At 45.0% G+C, this 16,168-nt stretch overlaps 1 protein-coding gene across 3 annotated transcripts in view; it reads left to right on the top strand.

The window, feature by feature from the left end:
- Positions 1–16,168, top strand: part of LOC114647383 (protein inscuteable homolog) — a 646,645-nt gene that overhangs the window by 510,984 nt on the left and 119,493 nt on the right. For all 3 annotated transcript variants that reach the window (XM_051923473.1, XM_028796087.2, XM_051923472.1), the window contains exons 3-5: positions 8,333–8,678; positions 8,759–8,811; positions 13,402–13,525. In XM_051923473.1, coding sequence (XP_051779433.1) covers positions 8,333–8,678; positions 8,759–8,811; positions 13,402–13,525 — 523 coding nt within the window. The remainder of the gene's footprint in view (positions 1–8,332; positions 8,679–8,758; positions 8,812–13,401; positions 13,526–16,168) is intronic.

The following is a 16,168-nucleotide window of genomic DNA, read 5'->3' on the forward strand; positions in this document are numbered from 1 at the left end:
GTCTTGGCCGTTCTGAGATATTGACTCTGAAGTGTCAAGTCTCAGCAATCATTTAGATGTTGCCACTAAGGTAGCCAGCTTTAGCCATTGTTGAGATGTACTGATGATGAGGTAGCTGGTCTTGGCCAATGTTTAGATCTGAACGCTGAGGTAGCCAGCCTTGGCCAGTGTTGGGATGTATTGATGTCAAGGTAGCCATCCTTGACCATCACTTAGATTTCGATGCCGAGGTAGCCACCCTTGACCATCGCTTAAATTTTAATGCTGAAGTAGCCAGCCTTGGCCAGTGATGAGATTTTGAATCTGTAGTGGCCAGTCTCTATCACCATTTAGATACTGAAGTTGAGGGAGGAAGCCAGCCTTGGCCATTATGTAGATATTGATGCTGAGGTAGCCAGCGTCGGCCATTGATGATACTTATTGACACTGAGGTGGCCAGCCTTAGCCATTCTGAGATTATTGACTCTGAAGTGGCCAGTCTCAACCATCGTTTAGATGTTGACACCGAGGTAGCCAGCCTTGGCCATTATTTAGATGTTGACAGTGAAGAAGCCAGCCTCAGTCATTAATGGTATCTATTGATGCTGAGGTATCCAGACTTAGCCATTCTGAGATATTGACTCAGGAGTGGCCAGTCTCACCATCATTTAGATGTTGACACTGTGACACTGAGGCATCCAGCCTCGGCCATTGCTGAGATGTACTGATCCTCAGGTAGCCAGTCTTGGCCATTGTTTAGATCTGGACGCTGAGGTAGCCAGCCTTGGCCATTGTTGGGATGTATTGATGCCGAGGTAGCCATCCTTGACCATCGCTTAAATTTTGATGCTGAAGTAGCCAGCCTTGGCCAGTGATGACATTTTGAACCTGAAGTGGCCAGTCTCAGCCACCATTTAGGTATCGATGTTGAGGTAGCCAGCCTTTGGCCATTGCCGAGATATTGACACTGATATAGCTAGCCTTGGCCATCATTTAGATATTGATGCTAAGGTAGCCAGCCTCGGCCATTGATGACACATACTGACACAGAGGTGGCCAGACTTAGCCATTCTGAGATACTGACTCAGGAGTGGCCAGTCTCAGCCATCATTTAGATGTTGCTTCTGAGGTAGCCAACCTCGCAATCAGTAGTGAGAATGATTAATGTCACTCAGTATGTCATGTCACTGTTGCAGGGTGTGCATCTAAATCAAGGCTAACAATTCAGACATTTTCAGTATCAACTTGCCCACCAATATAAACAGAGCTTGAGAGGTCAGACTCCCTTTGGTGAGCACTTCCACGCCTTATGTAAAGGAGGCCTTGTAACCCCAGACAGGGCTGGCAGGGGTGCTGCAGGAGTGCCCACCGTACTTGTCTTCTCTGGGCACACACAGGTTGGTAGACATTACCAGACGTGTAGTAGCCATGGTGTCTACAGTGACTTACTTGCTATTAGAGTCTGAACCTGCTTTCTTGTTCTTTCCAGCACTTTCTATGGGATCAGAAAAAAGGAAAAAATGAAAAGGTGCCCTGGACGTGTCACTCGGCCGGAGGTGACAGTGTATGGAAATGAAAAATTGAATCGAAATGCGCTTGCACGTCTGATTATTTTTTTTGTGCAATTTCATTTGTTTTTAAAGAGTTGTAATTAGCCAGAAATAATCGACTTGTTTATACAATAGAAGTAATTAATTGTCTATCTGCACGTCCCTATTGTTCCCTTTTTATTTGCTCTTTTGCAACAGAATACGCGAGAGAGGAGGCAGCCCACCTGACGCCCTCCTGAATTATTCATGCCCGCTGTGTTTCAACAGCTCTCTGAAAATGAGTGGTAGCTCACAGTCCGCCCCGTTCGTCAGTGACACTCGCCCCTCTCCCTGCTAGCATCGTTCCGTTTTGTTTTCTAGCCCACCATTAGCTCACCGGGTCTTAAATGCCTTTGTATTCATCTGCATTGGAGCTCAGCTTGCGAAGGTTCACGGTACCACCCAGCTGCCGTCCTGAGAGACAAGGTGGCAGCTGCCAACACTCTTAGTCTTTGCTTTGTGTGCACCTTTTGTGTTATATTTGTACTACTTGAGCCGCTCGTATTCAAAATGCAACTAAATGGCAGGTTGGCAGGCAGTTAATTGAAGTAAATTGAATAAAATGAAACCATCAAACAAAGTCTAACCAGGAATTGTCTGGTGTCGTTAACAAAAGGATGGGATTATCACCTGATCCAGGTGGGGCTGGGCAGTGAATTCGGTTTGAATCGCTGTTTAAAGTCTGAGTCAGCATCTTCGTCTTCTTCCTCTTCACTTCTGTGTGGGTTCAAAGTGCTCGATCAGCCTTCTCCAAACACTTCACCTCCTCACCAGTCCGACTCTATTCCTTCAGATCTTCTTTGACTTTATTCATCCACCTCCACTTTGGCCTCCTTTGCTTTCTCTTCAATGTCTGTCACCATTTTGCCCACATATTCCTTGTCTGTCTTCATCACATGTCCGTACCTCTTCATTCTCCTTTCCTGCACTTTCTCTCTCTTCTCTTGTACCTCTGATTTCTTTTTCTGTCCTTAATTGAAACTCCACGCATCCATCTCCACCTTCTCATTTCTGCCCCATTTCAGGGTGGACTCCCACTAGGCCCGTTTGTTCTGCACCGTGCCCAAATGTGATTGTCCCCCTGCTGGTCAGCACTCGCACTGCGCTTAACGTTCAGGGCCCAGTCACGTTTTCGTCATGACCATGTGACTTTGTGTAAGATCCGAACTCGATGTGAGAGCATCGCATGTCAAAATGATGGGACTTATCTGGTGGTTGTGTTGGAGTCGTGTCGGGCAGGTGGACGCTCTCCCCTCGTATGGATTGATCGGGTGTGCAGCACAACATTTTGCTGTTAATCGTGCTGCACGTCCAAGAAGATTTTTTACAGTGACAAATAATGTTAATTGGAGGAATTTGCAGCTTTTCTTGCAAACTACAATTCACGCTCATGTTAAAGTGAGACTAAAAACCTGCTTTTAACTCAATAGAGAATCTCACTATCTGACGTGTCGCATCATTGATGTCACATCTGTTTTCCGTGCTTGGGCACGTTTAGCGATCACACTGTTCCTGAATGCTCCTGAACACGTGCTCAGGACCACCCCTTCCAAGAGTTGGCCCGGCACGGAGTGATCACACTAGTCAAACGAACAAGACTTTGCAGGGTTACATGCGGATGGAACGAATTGCCAGTGTTAGTACTGTACACCCAAACTTCCTCTACTGCCGTGTCTCCCTTTACTCTCCACGTCTCGGCTCCATGCATCAGTCCTGGTCTTAAAAACCTTACTTTTCACCTCCTCCTTAATTCTTCCATCATACAACACTCCTGTTGCCTCCTTCCAATCGTGATATCCACACTGTGGGTTATTTCTGCATCTCATTCTCCATCATGGGCTATCACTGCTCTTAGATATTTACATGTATCCACTCTTTTCAATAGTAGGCTAACTTCTGAGTCCTGATCATCATTAGACCTCAGATATTCTAACTTCATCTTATTATTCCTATCTTGCTAAACCAACTGGTGTCTTCAGTGCCCAATAGTGTTGGCAATGTGACACGGTGGCAGACACTCATCTAGAGTGTGTTGCTGTCATCAGAATTGCACATTTTCAGAATCATACATTGTCATTGTATTTTGAAATTTAATACAGGGTGTAGAAAATGGACACATCACCTGTTTATGTTTATATTAACATTTTCCATATAACTTTTTTGTAATTAGGCTTTTCTTACTTTCTCAAAAATAGTAAGTTAGCAGTAATATGCATGAAATAATGAATCACTCCTACATAAAGAACACACAATCTGCATGACAGACAAAGATGACCACAGCGCACTAGCAGACAGCTACTCAAATTTATGCAGGCACCATACTGCGTCTTTATTCTGACTGTTGTGCATTTATGTTTAGTTGTGTGTTTTTGTTTACTTTGAATTATTGTTTTACTTATTTTTATGTTTTTTTCTGTTGATTTTGTTTATTAGTGGTTAATTATGTACTGTCTTTTTAAGATTGCATGTTTTCCTTGTGCTTTGTGGGTGGATTCCCAGGGAGGCGGGGCCACCTTCATGTCACAGGTGCTGGGTCTGCCTTTTGGCTTTATATCTGAGCTAAGTCCCCACCTTCTTGCTTTATATTGAGGCAGTGGCCCCATCTTCTAGCTTTATATTTTGCTGGTGGCCCTGCCTTCCTGCTTTATATTTGAGCTGAGTCCCCACCTTCTGGCTTTATAGTCGGGTGCTGGACCCACCTTCTTGCTTTATATTCGATCTAAGTCCCCTTCTTATGGCTTTTTAATCAGGCAGTATCCCCGCCTTCTTGCTTCACATTTGAGCTGAGTCCCCACCTTCTAGCTTTATATTTGGATGTTGGCCCCGCCTCCTGGGTTTATATTTGAGCCAAGTCCCCACCTTCTGGCTTCATATTTGAGCAGTGTCCCCGCCTTCTTGCTTTATATTTGGATGTTGGCCCCGCCTCCTGGGTTTATATTTGAGCCAAGTCCCCACCTTCTGGCTTCATATTTGAGCAGTGTCCCCGCCTTCTTGCTTTATATTTGAGCTGAGTCCCCACCTTCTGGCTTCATATTCGAGCAGTGGCCCCACCTTCTTGCTTTATATTTGATCAGAGTCCCCGTCTTATGGCTTTATATTCAGGCGGTGTCCCTGCCTTCTTGCTTTATATTTGGATGTTGGCCCCACCTCCTGGGTTTATATTTGAGCCAAGTCCCCACCTTCTTGCTTTACATTTGAGCTGAGTCCCCACCTTCTGGCTTCATATTTGAGCAGTGGCGCCACCTTCTGGCTTCATATTCGAGCAGTGGTGCCACCTTCTTGCTTTATATTTGATATGAGTCCCCGTCTTATGACTTCATATTCAGGTGGGGCCTTGCTTTATATTTGAGCTGAGTCCCCACCTTCTGGCTTTATATTTGTGAGTCTTGTTATTTATTTTTGGATTTTTTCTTTTCTCGATTCTCTTGCTCTGTTGGAAGGATTCAGTTTTCTGGATTACGTACTAGGACTTTGTTTATTTAGGACTGCCTTTCAGGCAAGTTCTTTTTGTCGCTTAGGCTCTGGGGAGTCTTGCTTTTCTTTTTTCCATTTGTTTTTATTCATTCTGAGGCCCTTGTGTTCACAAGCCGAGGTTTATGGTCACTCTCCTCCTTTTGATATATTTATAGGACTGTTAAGTTTCTCTTGAAGGCTTCAAACACCTTTGGGCTTCAGGCCGGTTGACAGTTGAGGACAAGTAAAGAAACACTCCAGTCAGATGCATCAATGGGGAAAGTAAACCCCAATGGGAGTCCACCGTCAGTTATAACAGACAAAGTCACAGTCTTGGAGACCCAACTGGCCATCCACCACCCCTCTGGTCATTCTTTGGTATGGGTCTGTCCTGGGCCATCTAGTATGACAGAAGACTGTTTCCATCCACTGACTCGGAGGCCCTTGTGAAATAAACAGACCTTGACACCAAAAGAGGTTTGGGGCAGCCACCCGTATACTTGATTCATGCTGCAAATTTGAGGTTTTGGTTGCACAGAAGTGTACAGGTTGAGTCCACAAACAAAACTGATTGCAAAGAGGTGGTTGGGTCTCTTTTATAGCTGGTCGGCGGAAGTGATGTCACCTGGAGCAAGAACCGGAAGTGACATCATCAGGGCGGGGCCAGAAATTGACGTCATCGGAAACAAGCAGTGTTTCCTGTGTCTGGTCTGCAGAGATAAAAGAGAAAGGTTTACTGCACCCTGCCACCCCTTGACCTGACATGGAATTACCTTCTTTTGGTCCTTTTAGCTGCCCGCCATGCCCCCAAAATATCTTGACTGTGTTTTCAAGAACAGGAAAACAACTTGACAGTAGAGCAGTGGCACCAAGTGGCACAGCACAACAATGAGAAGAGAGAATAAATAAAGGAGGGCTAGTAAACATCTGAACACGTGTATCTCTGTGTACCCATATGTTGGGGTGTACATGCATGTGTATGTGTTGTGACCACCAGTGGGTGCCACCGAAACCCAACACCAGATACAACTCAACCACAGACACTTCCAAGTCCAATTAAATGATAATTTGTTAACAATTGTACCTCCACATGCTTTACACAGACCAGCAGTGTCCTACAGATCAACCAGAAAGCTTCTCGTCCTCCATTGCAAGTGTCATCCAAGTCTGTACCGACTTGTACTCGCCTGGATGAGGCAGAGTGGCTTAATTTATGTAAAGACCTGCCATGGTACCGTAAGTACTTCCAGGCCACAAGTACATTTCACAAAGCAAGAAGGTTCTCCTCCCACAGCAGCACCCAACAGCACCCAAGGAACCTGACAGGGTTGTCCTTCTGCACCAACTTGGTCCAAGATGGCAGCAAGCCAGATGAATAGCGCCACCTCTCATGCTGGGGAATGAATTGCTCCCGAGCCCATCCATTATTCTTTCATCCCAGCTGGGTATCACCTCCACTCTTGTGGTCTTTCCATTATGTCCTCCTGGCTGGTTAGGGTTTCATCCTCAGTTGGAGTTGGGATGCCAGTCCATCCTTTCTGGCACTTACAATGCATTGTAATGCTTGTCTCCATGCACATCAGTGTGCTCATGTCTAAGTGCTTGCATGTTCATGTCTGCACATGTCTGTGTTTTTATGTCAACCTGTATGTCACAATAATTGACAAAGAGTCAAAAAAAAAAAGGTTTGGGGCAGCCACCCATATATTATATCCTGGCCGCAAAAGAGCATTACATGTGGTACAGATGTGTATGGATCAGAGTCCAAAACAGAACTGAGGAGAAAGAGGAAAGGCCAGTATAGGAAGTGACATCACAGGGAACTTTAAGGGTCTTCATCCATAGGCTCGGACCTGGAAGTGACATCATCCAAGGGGCCGGAACTGGAAGGGTCTTCATCCATAGGCTCAGACCCAGAAGTGACATCATTAAAGGGGGCGGAAACGGAAGTGACATCATCAAATGCACCTGGAAACCGGAGGTGACATCATCAAAGGGTCTGAAAAACGGAAGTGACATCATCAAAGGCCCCAGAAACCGGAAGTGACATCATCAAAGGCCCCTGGAAACAGAGGTGACATCATCTCAGGGGTCGGAAATGGAAATGGCGTCATCAGGGCCAGGCAGAATTTCCCTTGAATGGTCTGAAGAAAAGTAAGAAAAAGAGTCAGGGCACTCTGCCACCCCCTGGTCTGTCATGGAATTACTCTCGTTCAGGCCTTTTAGCTGGCTCTCATGTGCACGGGTGTGACAGTGTGCTTCTGTGTATCTGTACATGCGTGTTATTATGTTCATATGTCTGCGCACAGTGAGTTCATGTGTCCATGTGTGCATCTATGACTCTGTGTGTGTGTGTGATTGTGTAGTTATTCATTACGTTGTCACACACATGCGACTGGGAGACAACTAAAGGGCCTGAATAACAGTAATTACCGTATTTACGCGTGTACCATGCGCACATTTTTTCCCGAAAATTAGCATTAGAAAATCAGGTGCGCGTCGAGGTGAAGCGAAGACGACGCCTTATGGGAAAGCGACAACGACGACGTCAGTAATGGTGGCGAATCCGAATCCAGCAGTGTATTGGAAGATAATGATTAAACTGGAATACTCTGGTGAGCACAATAATTTTCCACTTGCCGTTATAGTCCATTACCGATTGTCTCTATACGGTTCTTTCTTTTCTCGTTTCACAGGGCTATTTGTCATTCCCACCTTTCGCAGCATGGTGCGACAAACTCTGAACGTTCTGCAGCAGGGGTACTGCTTACAGTTAGTATTCCAATACAATATACTGTATCATGTGCGGAAAGAATTAAACGAGACATAATTATTCTCCGTTACAGTTATTCACGTCGGTGTCTTACTCCAACCTCACCCGCTTCCTATACAATCACAACGCGCGTCGTACACGGGGCAAAATGGGTTTGCGCGATTTTCTTTGTAAAAATTAGGGTGCGCATCTTACATGAGTAAAAATGGTATATGCCAGACCAGGGGGTGGTGAGGGGCACTGACTGCCTCTCTCAATCCCTTGCAGACCATCCACGGGAAATCCCGTCGGATGACATCACTTCCGTGCTCGGCTAATGAAGCCGCCATCTTTGACACCATGTCTTTAGTTCTGTTTTGGACTCGTACCTATGAACACCTCTGTTCAATTTAAACCATTTTTACAGCCAAGGAACAATATACAGGTGGCTGCCCCAAACCTTTTTGATGACTTTGTGTCATTCTTGTGACAATGTATATGGGGGTATCTGTGCCCGATGGCCGCCATTTGACTCTGCCCCTTCCGATTTCTTCTGCAGCATGCATCTCATCCGTGTGGACTCAGTCCAGCGCTGGATGGAGGAGCTGAGGTACATGAGTGAGGTGGAGTGTATGTGCATTCTGCAGTCAAAGCCCATCAGCGTGGATGAGGACGTGCAGAGTGAGCTCATCGTGAACCCTGAGCAGCCGAGTCGGGATGGCCTGCATGCTTTACTCAAGAGAGCCCTCATCGTGAGCGGAGAGCTCAGCAAGCTCTTCCAGAAGCTGGAGAAAAACCGATGGCAGAGAGCGCACAGTACGGCGGTCAGGACCAACTGCCATGTCCGCTCACTCGTCAACGAGTACCACAGCTTGGCCAGGAGCGCTTCAGCCGTGCGCCAGCAGGTAAAGAGCATTGGGGGCACTCAGTGCTTGGCGGTCATTCTGCTCTTCAGCTCACACGTCTTTCTCCTTTTCTGTTGCAGTCAGAGCAGCTGCTGCTGGACAAGTGCATGGAGCTGACGGTCCTGACTGAAAGGTACGGACACGGAGGCAGGTGGCGGCATGCAGGCGAGTCACTTAGAATAATGACCCGCATGTCAGACTTTTAATAAAATGGTGTGTCACCCAAGACGTGAAGGTCAGGCCATGCGCTTCCATTCATTGTGATGCATCTGAGAGGAAATAATGAAGGGCGGTGTGTGCACTGAAAAAGACTTTAAGTCAGAGAGCAGCCAGAGAGGAATTAAAAAAAAAGGGCTTAGTGGCAGCCATTGGGGCGCAGTGAAGCCAAAGCCTGGGAGATGAGAAGAGGAGGAGGTGAAGTAGGAAAGCGCCTGGTCCTTCATTTATTATCTGTGGCGTTAAGTTGCGTCTTTTCAGACGGGAGTCTGGATGCGACCACCAAAGATGGTGGTTCTTCTGGTTAAAAAACCAGCGGGTCCAGGTGAAGGGACAAGTCAGTGGTGGAAGAGATCTGTCTTGTCTGCAGAGGGATGGAAAGAGAAAGGGTTATCGTAGAGTGCCAACCCCTGGAGTGGAAGAGAATTACTGTCACCAGAGCCCTTAAACTGCCCCCTGTGCACACACATGTAGATACAGTCATATGAAAAAGTCTGTGACCCCCTCTCAGCCTGCATAATAATGGACTCTCCTTTCAACAAAACAGATAACAGTGGTCTGTCTTTAATTTCCTAGGAGTACTGCGGTGTTTTCTGAACAAAGATTTTTAGTGACGCAGTATTTAGTTGTATGAAATTAAATCAAATGTGAAAAACTGGCTGTGCACCAATGTGGGTCCCCTTGTCATTGTGCTGATTTGAATGCCTGTCACTGCTCAATGCTGATTGGTTGGATGAGCTTGTTACGCCTTGAACTTCATAGACCGGTGTGTCCCATCATGAGATATAAAGGTATTTAAGGTGGTCAATTACAAGTTGGGCTTCCTTCCCTTTGACTCTCCTCTGAAGAGGGACAGCATGGGATCCTCAAAGCAACTCTCCAAAGATCTGAAAACAAAGATTGTTGAGTCTCCTGGTTTAGGGGAAGGCTATAAAAAGCCATCTCAGAGGTTTAAACTGTCAGTTTCTGTAACTGTAAGGAATGCAATCAGGAAATGGAAGGCCACAGGCACAGTTGCTGTTAAACCCAGCAGGTCTGGCAGGCCAAGAGAAATACAGGAGCAGCATATGAGCAGGATTGTGAGAATGGTGACAGACAACCCACAGATCACCTCCAAAGACCTGCAAGAACATCTGGCTGCAGATGGTGTATCTGGACATCGTTCTACAATTCAGTGCAATTTATAAAAAGAACATCTATATGGCAGGGTGATGGGAAAGAAGCCCTTTCTGCACTCATGCCACAAACAGAGTCACTTGTTGTATGCCAATGCTCATTTAGACAAGCCAGATTCATTTTGGAACAAAGTGCTTTGGACTGATGAGACACAAATGGAGTTATTTGGTCAGAACAAAAATCGCTTTGCATGGCAGAAGAAGAACACCGCATTCCAAGAAAAACACCTGCTACTTACTGTCACATTTGGTGGAGGTTCCATCATGCTGTGGGGCTGTGTGGCCAGTTCAGGGACTGGGGCCCTTGTTAAAGTCGAGGGTCTGATGAATTCAACCCAATATCAACAAATTCTTCAGGATGATGTTCAAGCATCAGTCACAAAGTTAAAGTTATGCAGGGGTTGGATATTCCAACAAGACAATGACCCAAAACACAGTTGGAAATCTACAAAGGCATTCATGCAGAGGGAGAAGTACAATGTTCTGGAATGGCCGTCACAGTCCTCTGACTTGAATATCATCGAAAATCTATGGGATGATTTGAAGCAGGCTGTCCATCAAATTGAACTGAACTGGAGAGATTTTGTATGAAGAATGGTGAACAAGACCTCCATCCAGAATCAGACACTCATCAGAGGCTATAGGAGGACAGCGTCTAAAGGACAAAAGGAGGCTCAACTAAGTATTGATGTCATATCTCTGTTGGGGTGCCCACATTTATGCACCTGTCTAATTTTGTTATGAGGCATATTGCATATTTTCTGTGAATCTAATAAACTTAATGTCACTGCTGAAATCCTACTGTTACCATAAGGCATGTCAGATATTAAAAGGAAGTTGCTGCTTTGAAGCTCAGCCAATGAGAAACAAAAATCCTAATAATTAAGAGGGGTTCCTAAACTTTTTCATATGACTGTACTGTATATACACACACAATATTCATTACAACATTTGTTATTATGATTGGCTGCAGTAACTTGAAAATCGTTGGACAGAAACTGTCCCTAAATCTACTGGCACTGGTGCCAGTCCTGTTAGCCTTTCCTGGGTAGTGTGTGTTATATGTGTCCTGACCAGACGGCAGCTCTTTAAAAGTCTAATTCTGAATATCTGCTCTGATGTTTAAAAGGGTTCGTCAATTATAAGTAATAATCAAGACAACTCCATGGTCAGGCAACATAAACAATACAATTATATACAATAAAAGGATAGACGTCCAAGAGGAGAGACACAGATTTCCCTCTTGGATTATTAAGGTTGACCCACCACAACACGTCACCCCTCTCTCTGGTGACTCTCCACTTTGTACAGTCGTGGCCTAAAGCTTCAAGAATGACACAAATATTAATTTTCACAAAGTCTGCTGCTTCAGTGTTTTTAGGTCTTTTTGTCCGATGTTTCTATGGTTACACTGAAGTAGAATTACAAGCAGTTCAGAAGTTTCAAAGGCTTTTATTGACAATTACGCTACGTTTATGTGCAGAGTTAATATTTGCAGCGTTGGCCCTTCTTTCTTTTTCAAGACCACTGCAATTCGCCCTGGCAGGCTGTCAATCAACGTCTGCGCCAAATCCTGACTGGTGGGATCCTTGGAATGGCCAATAGGGGGAGGCGGCTTGATGGCAGAGGTCTCCGGGACTCTAAACAAATCCAAATCATATTATGGGATATCATCTACAGTTAAATTCTGCTCTGAATTTGTAATATTTTTATTTTATTATTATATTGTATTGAGGATTACTTGTGTTCTGTTCTGTGCATTGTGTTGTATTGACCCCCTTTTTCTTTTTGACACCCACTGCACGCCCAACCTACCCGGAAAGGGGTCTCGTTTTGAAATTCCTTTCCCGAGGTTTCTTCCATTTTTTCCCTACAAGGGTTTCTTTGTCTTCTTACAGAGTCGAGGCTGGGGGGCTGTCAAGAGGCAGGGTCTGTTAAAGCCCATTGCGGCACTTCCTGTGTGATTTGGGGCTGTACAACAAATAAAATGTATTGTGTTCTATTGTATTGATGGCAGCCCATTCTTGTATAATCAGAATTGGTGGGTTTTTGTTTGTCCACCCGCTGCCTCTTGACCTCAAGTTCTCAATGGGATTAAAGGTCTGGGGAGTTTCCTGACCATGGACCCAAAATTTCAATGTTTCTTCCCCGGTTCACTTAGTTGTCACTTTTGCCTTACGTCACACTGCTCCATCATGTTGGTCACCAAACTGTTCTTGGATGGTTGGGAGAAGTTGCCCTCAGAAGATGTTTTGGTCTCATTCTTTATTCATGGCTTGGGATCGGGACACCGCCAGTACAGAGCTGGCTTAGGAATGGCAGCAGGCAGGTATGAATGAGGTGAAGACTTTGGGAGGATGGCCTGGTGGGTGTCAAGTAGGGCAGCAAAGAAGCCAAGAGAAACATCAGGGACAGACTGATATTCTGGGATTGGACTGCTGGGGGAACGTCATTTTCCGCGTTGAATCCCCTTTCTGATTGTTTGGGGCATTCGAAAAGGTGAGCGGTGCTACCATCAGTCCTGTGTCAGACCAACAGTAAAGCATCCCGAGGCCATTGATGTCACGTGGGGTTGCTTCTCAGCCAAGAGAGTGCAGGGCTCACTCACAATGTGGCCTAAGAACACAGCCATGAATAAAGAATGGGACCAAAACATCCTCAGAAAGCAACTTCTCCCAACCATCCAAGGACAGTTTGGTGACCAACATGATGGAGTAGCGTGACGTAAGGCAAAAGTGAGAACTACGTGGGAACAAAACATCAAGATTTTGGGTTTATGGCCAAGAAACTCCCCAGACCTTAATCACATTGAGAACTTGTGGTCAATCATCAAAAACCCACCAATTCTGTCAAACTCCAAGCACTGATTCTGCAAGAATGGGCTGCCATCAGTCAGGATTTGGCCCAGAAGTTAATTGCCAGCCTGCCAGGGTGAATTGCAGAGGTCTTGAAAAAGAAGGGCCAACACTGTAAATATTGACTCTGCACATCAACTTCATGTAATTGTCAATGAAAGCCTTTGAAACTTCTGAAATTGTTGTAATTCTACTTCAGTACACCATAGAAACATCTGACACAAAGATCTAAAAACACTGAAGCAGCAAACTTGGTGAAAACCAACACTTGGGTCATTCTCAGAACTTTTGGACATAGCTGTAGGATGAGTGACATGAGTGGGCTCAGTTCTTCTCAGGCGCCTTTTGTTTGTGACATAACATAACAGCAGTTAAGACAACCCTGTGGTCATACCGTCCAAAAGCAGGCTTCAGAGCCACAAGTGAAGTCTCCACTGACAGAAGGACATGTCTTCTCTTGGTCTTTCTGTCCTAAAGGTGCACTCACACAGACGATGAATACTTTCTGAAGACAATGAAAGAGTCCATACTGGAAATCTTAACGGCTGTTGAGGAGTCGTTCAGCGAGATGATTGATGCTGCTCTCACCGGCGAAATTCAGGTTAGTTCTTGTTGAAGTATTGCTCTTGCCGTGGTCACAACCAGGGCATTAATTAATTAATTTTGTGATGTTTCAATTTGCAAACATTTGTGTAAAGTTGTTTTAATTATTTTTATTCATTTTTCTAATTAAAGAGAATGGCCATATTTTTCCTGCGGTGGGCTGGCGCCATGCCCAGGGTTAGTTTCCTGCCTTGTGCCCTGTGTTGGCTGGGATTGGCTCCAACAGACCCCCGTCACCCTGTAGTTAGGATATAGCGGGTTGGATAATGGATGGATGGATGGAAGGATGGCCATATTTTTCTATGTTTTAATAGCAAAAGTAGGTGCTTTGATAAAGTTAAAAGTCTAAAATGATGAAGTTCATTTCATGAAAATCATCGGAAAACAGTGGACCAGTGAAGTCACACATCTTGAGGGGAGGGAGAACTCAAAACCCCAAGAACAACTGCTGTCAAAAGATAGAAACATCTGACCTTTTAATCATTTCATAATTGTTAATAATATTTATTTAGTTTGTGCTTTTATTAATCTGTATATTGAGCCTAAGGAGGTCGGGCCTCCCGATACTGCAACTGGAAAGTGACCTACTTAATAATCCAGTAGGCCTCAGACAAGAAAAGAGCCATTCGGTTTTCCATAACTTGAGTTGCTTCCTTTGTGTCTCTTTTGTGCTTTTGTGTTGATTACACATTTCTTCCTTTAAAAACATTACAACAAATCTAAAGCCTGTTGTGAATTGGAGACACACAGGCAATGGTGTAGTGGTTAAGGCTTTGGACTTCAAATACCCGAGGTTGTGGGTTCAAATCCTGCTACTGAGACTGTGTGACCCTGAGCAAGTCACTTCACCTACCTGTGCTCCAATTGGAAATCATAAATGTTGTAAGTCTTGGGTAAAGGCGTCAGCTAAATAAGTAAATGTAAATGTAACGTGGTGAATCAGGGATGAAAGGCCACTAAAAGGCTTTACTGGTCAGGCCAGGCCTCCTTTGCCTGCCTGGAGAGGCCTCACCCCAAGCTCCAACTGGCCTGCCTAAAGGCTAGCAGGCCTAAAGAGGATTGAAACCTTCAAAAGAAACTTAACGGTCAAAAAAATACAGTGCATCCAGAAAGTATTCACAGCGCATCACTTTTTCCACATTTTGTTATGTCACAGCCTTATTCCAAAATGGATTAAATTCATTTTTTTCCTCAGAATTCTACACACAACACCCCATAATGACAACGTGAAAAAAGTTTACTTGAGGTTTTTGCAAATTTATTAAAAATAAAAAAACTGAGAAATCCCATGTCCATAAGTATTCACAGCCTTTGCTCAATACTTTGTCGATGCCCCTTTGGCAGCAATTCCAGCCTCAAGTCTTTTCTGAATATGATGCCACAAGCTTGGCACACCTATCCTTGGCCAGTTTCGCCCATTCCTCTTTGCAGCACCTCTCAAGCTCCATCAGGTTGGATGGGAAGTGTCGGTGCACAGCCATTTTAAGATTTCTCCAGACATGTTCAATCAGATTCAAGTCTGGGCTCTTGCTGGGCCACTGAAGGACATTCACAGAGTTGTCCTGAAGCCACTCCTTTGATATCTTGGCTATGTGTTTAGGGTCGTTGTCCTGCTGAAAGATGAACCGTCGCCCCAGTCTGAGGTCAAGAGCGCTCTGGAGCAGGTTTTCATCCAGGATGTCTCTGTACATTGCTGCAGTCATCTTTCCCTTTATCCTGACTAGTCTCCCAGTCCCTGCTGCTGAAAAACATCCCCACAGCATGATGCTGCCACCACCATGCTTCACTGTAGGGATGGTATTGGCCTGGTGATGAGCGGTGCCTGGTTTCCTCCAAACATGACGCCTGGCATTCACACCAAAGAGTTCAATCTTTGTCTCATCAGACATGGTCTGAGAGTCCTTCAGGTGCCTTTTATTAAGGAGTGGCTTCCATCTGGCCACTCTAGCATACAGGCCTGATTGGTGGATTGCTGCAGAGATGGTTGTCCTTCTGGAAGGTTCTCCTCTCTCCACAGAGGACCTCTGGAGCTCTGACAGAGTGACCATCGGGTTCTTGGTCACCTCCCTGATTAAGACCCTTCTCCCCCGATCGCTCAGTTTAGATGGCCGGCCAGCTCTAGGAAGAGTCCTGGTGGTTTCGAACTTCTTCTACTTACGGATGATGGAGGCCACTGTGCTCATTGGGACCTTCAAAGCAGCAGAAATATTTCTGTAACCTTCCCCAGATTTGTGCCTCGAGACAATCCTGTCTCAGAGGTCTACAGACAATTCCTTTGACTTCATTCTTGGTTTGTGCTCTGACATGAACTGTCAACTGTGGGACCTTATATAGACAGGTGTGTGCCTTTCCAAATCATGTCCAGTCAACTGAATTTACCACAGGTGGACTCCAATGAAGCTGCAGAAACATCTCAAGGATGAGCAGGAGAAACAGGATGCACCTGAGCTCAATTTGGAGCTTCACGGCAAAGGCTGTGAATACTTATGGACATGTGCTCTCTCAATTTTTTTTATTTTTAATAAATTTGCAAAAATCTCAAGTAAACTTTTTTCAGGTTGTCATTATGGGATGTTGTGTGTAGAATTCTGAGGAAAAAAATGAATTTAATCCATTTTGGAATAAGGCTGTAACATAACAA

This window comes from Erpetoichthys calabaricus, chromosome 2 (genome assembly GCF_900747795.2).
Source record: "Erpetoichthys calabaricus chromosome 2, fErpCal1.3, whole genome shotgun sequence".
Classification (NCBI taxonomy): Eukaryota; Metazoa; Chordata; class Cladistia; order Polypteriformes; family Polypteridae; genus Erpetoichthys; species Erpetoichthys calabaricus.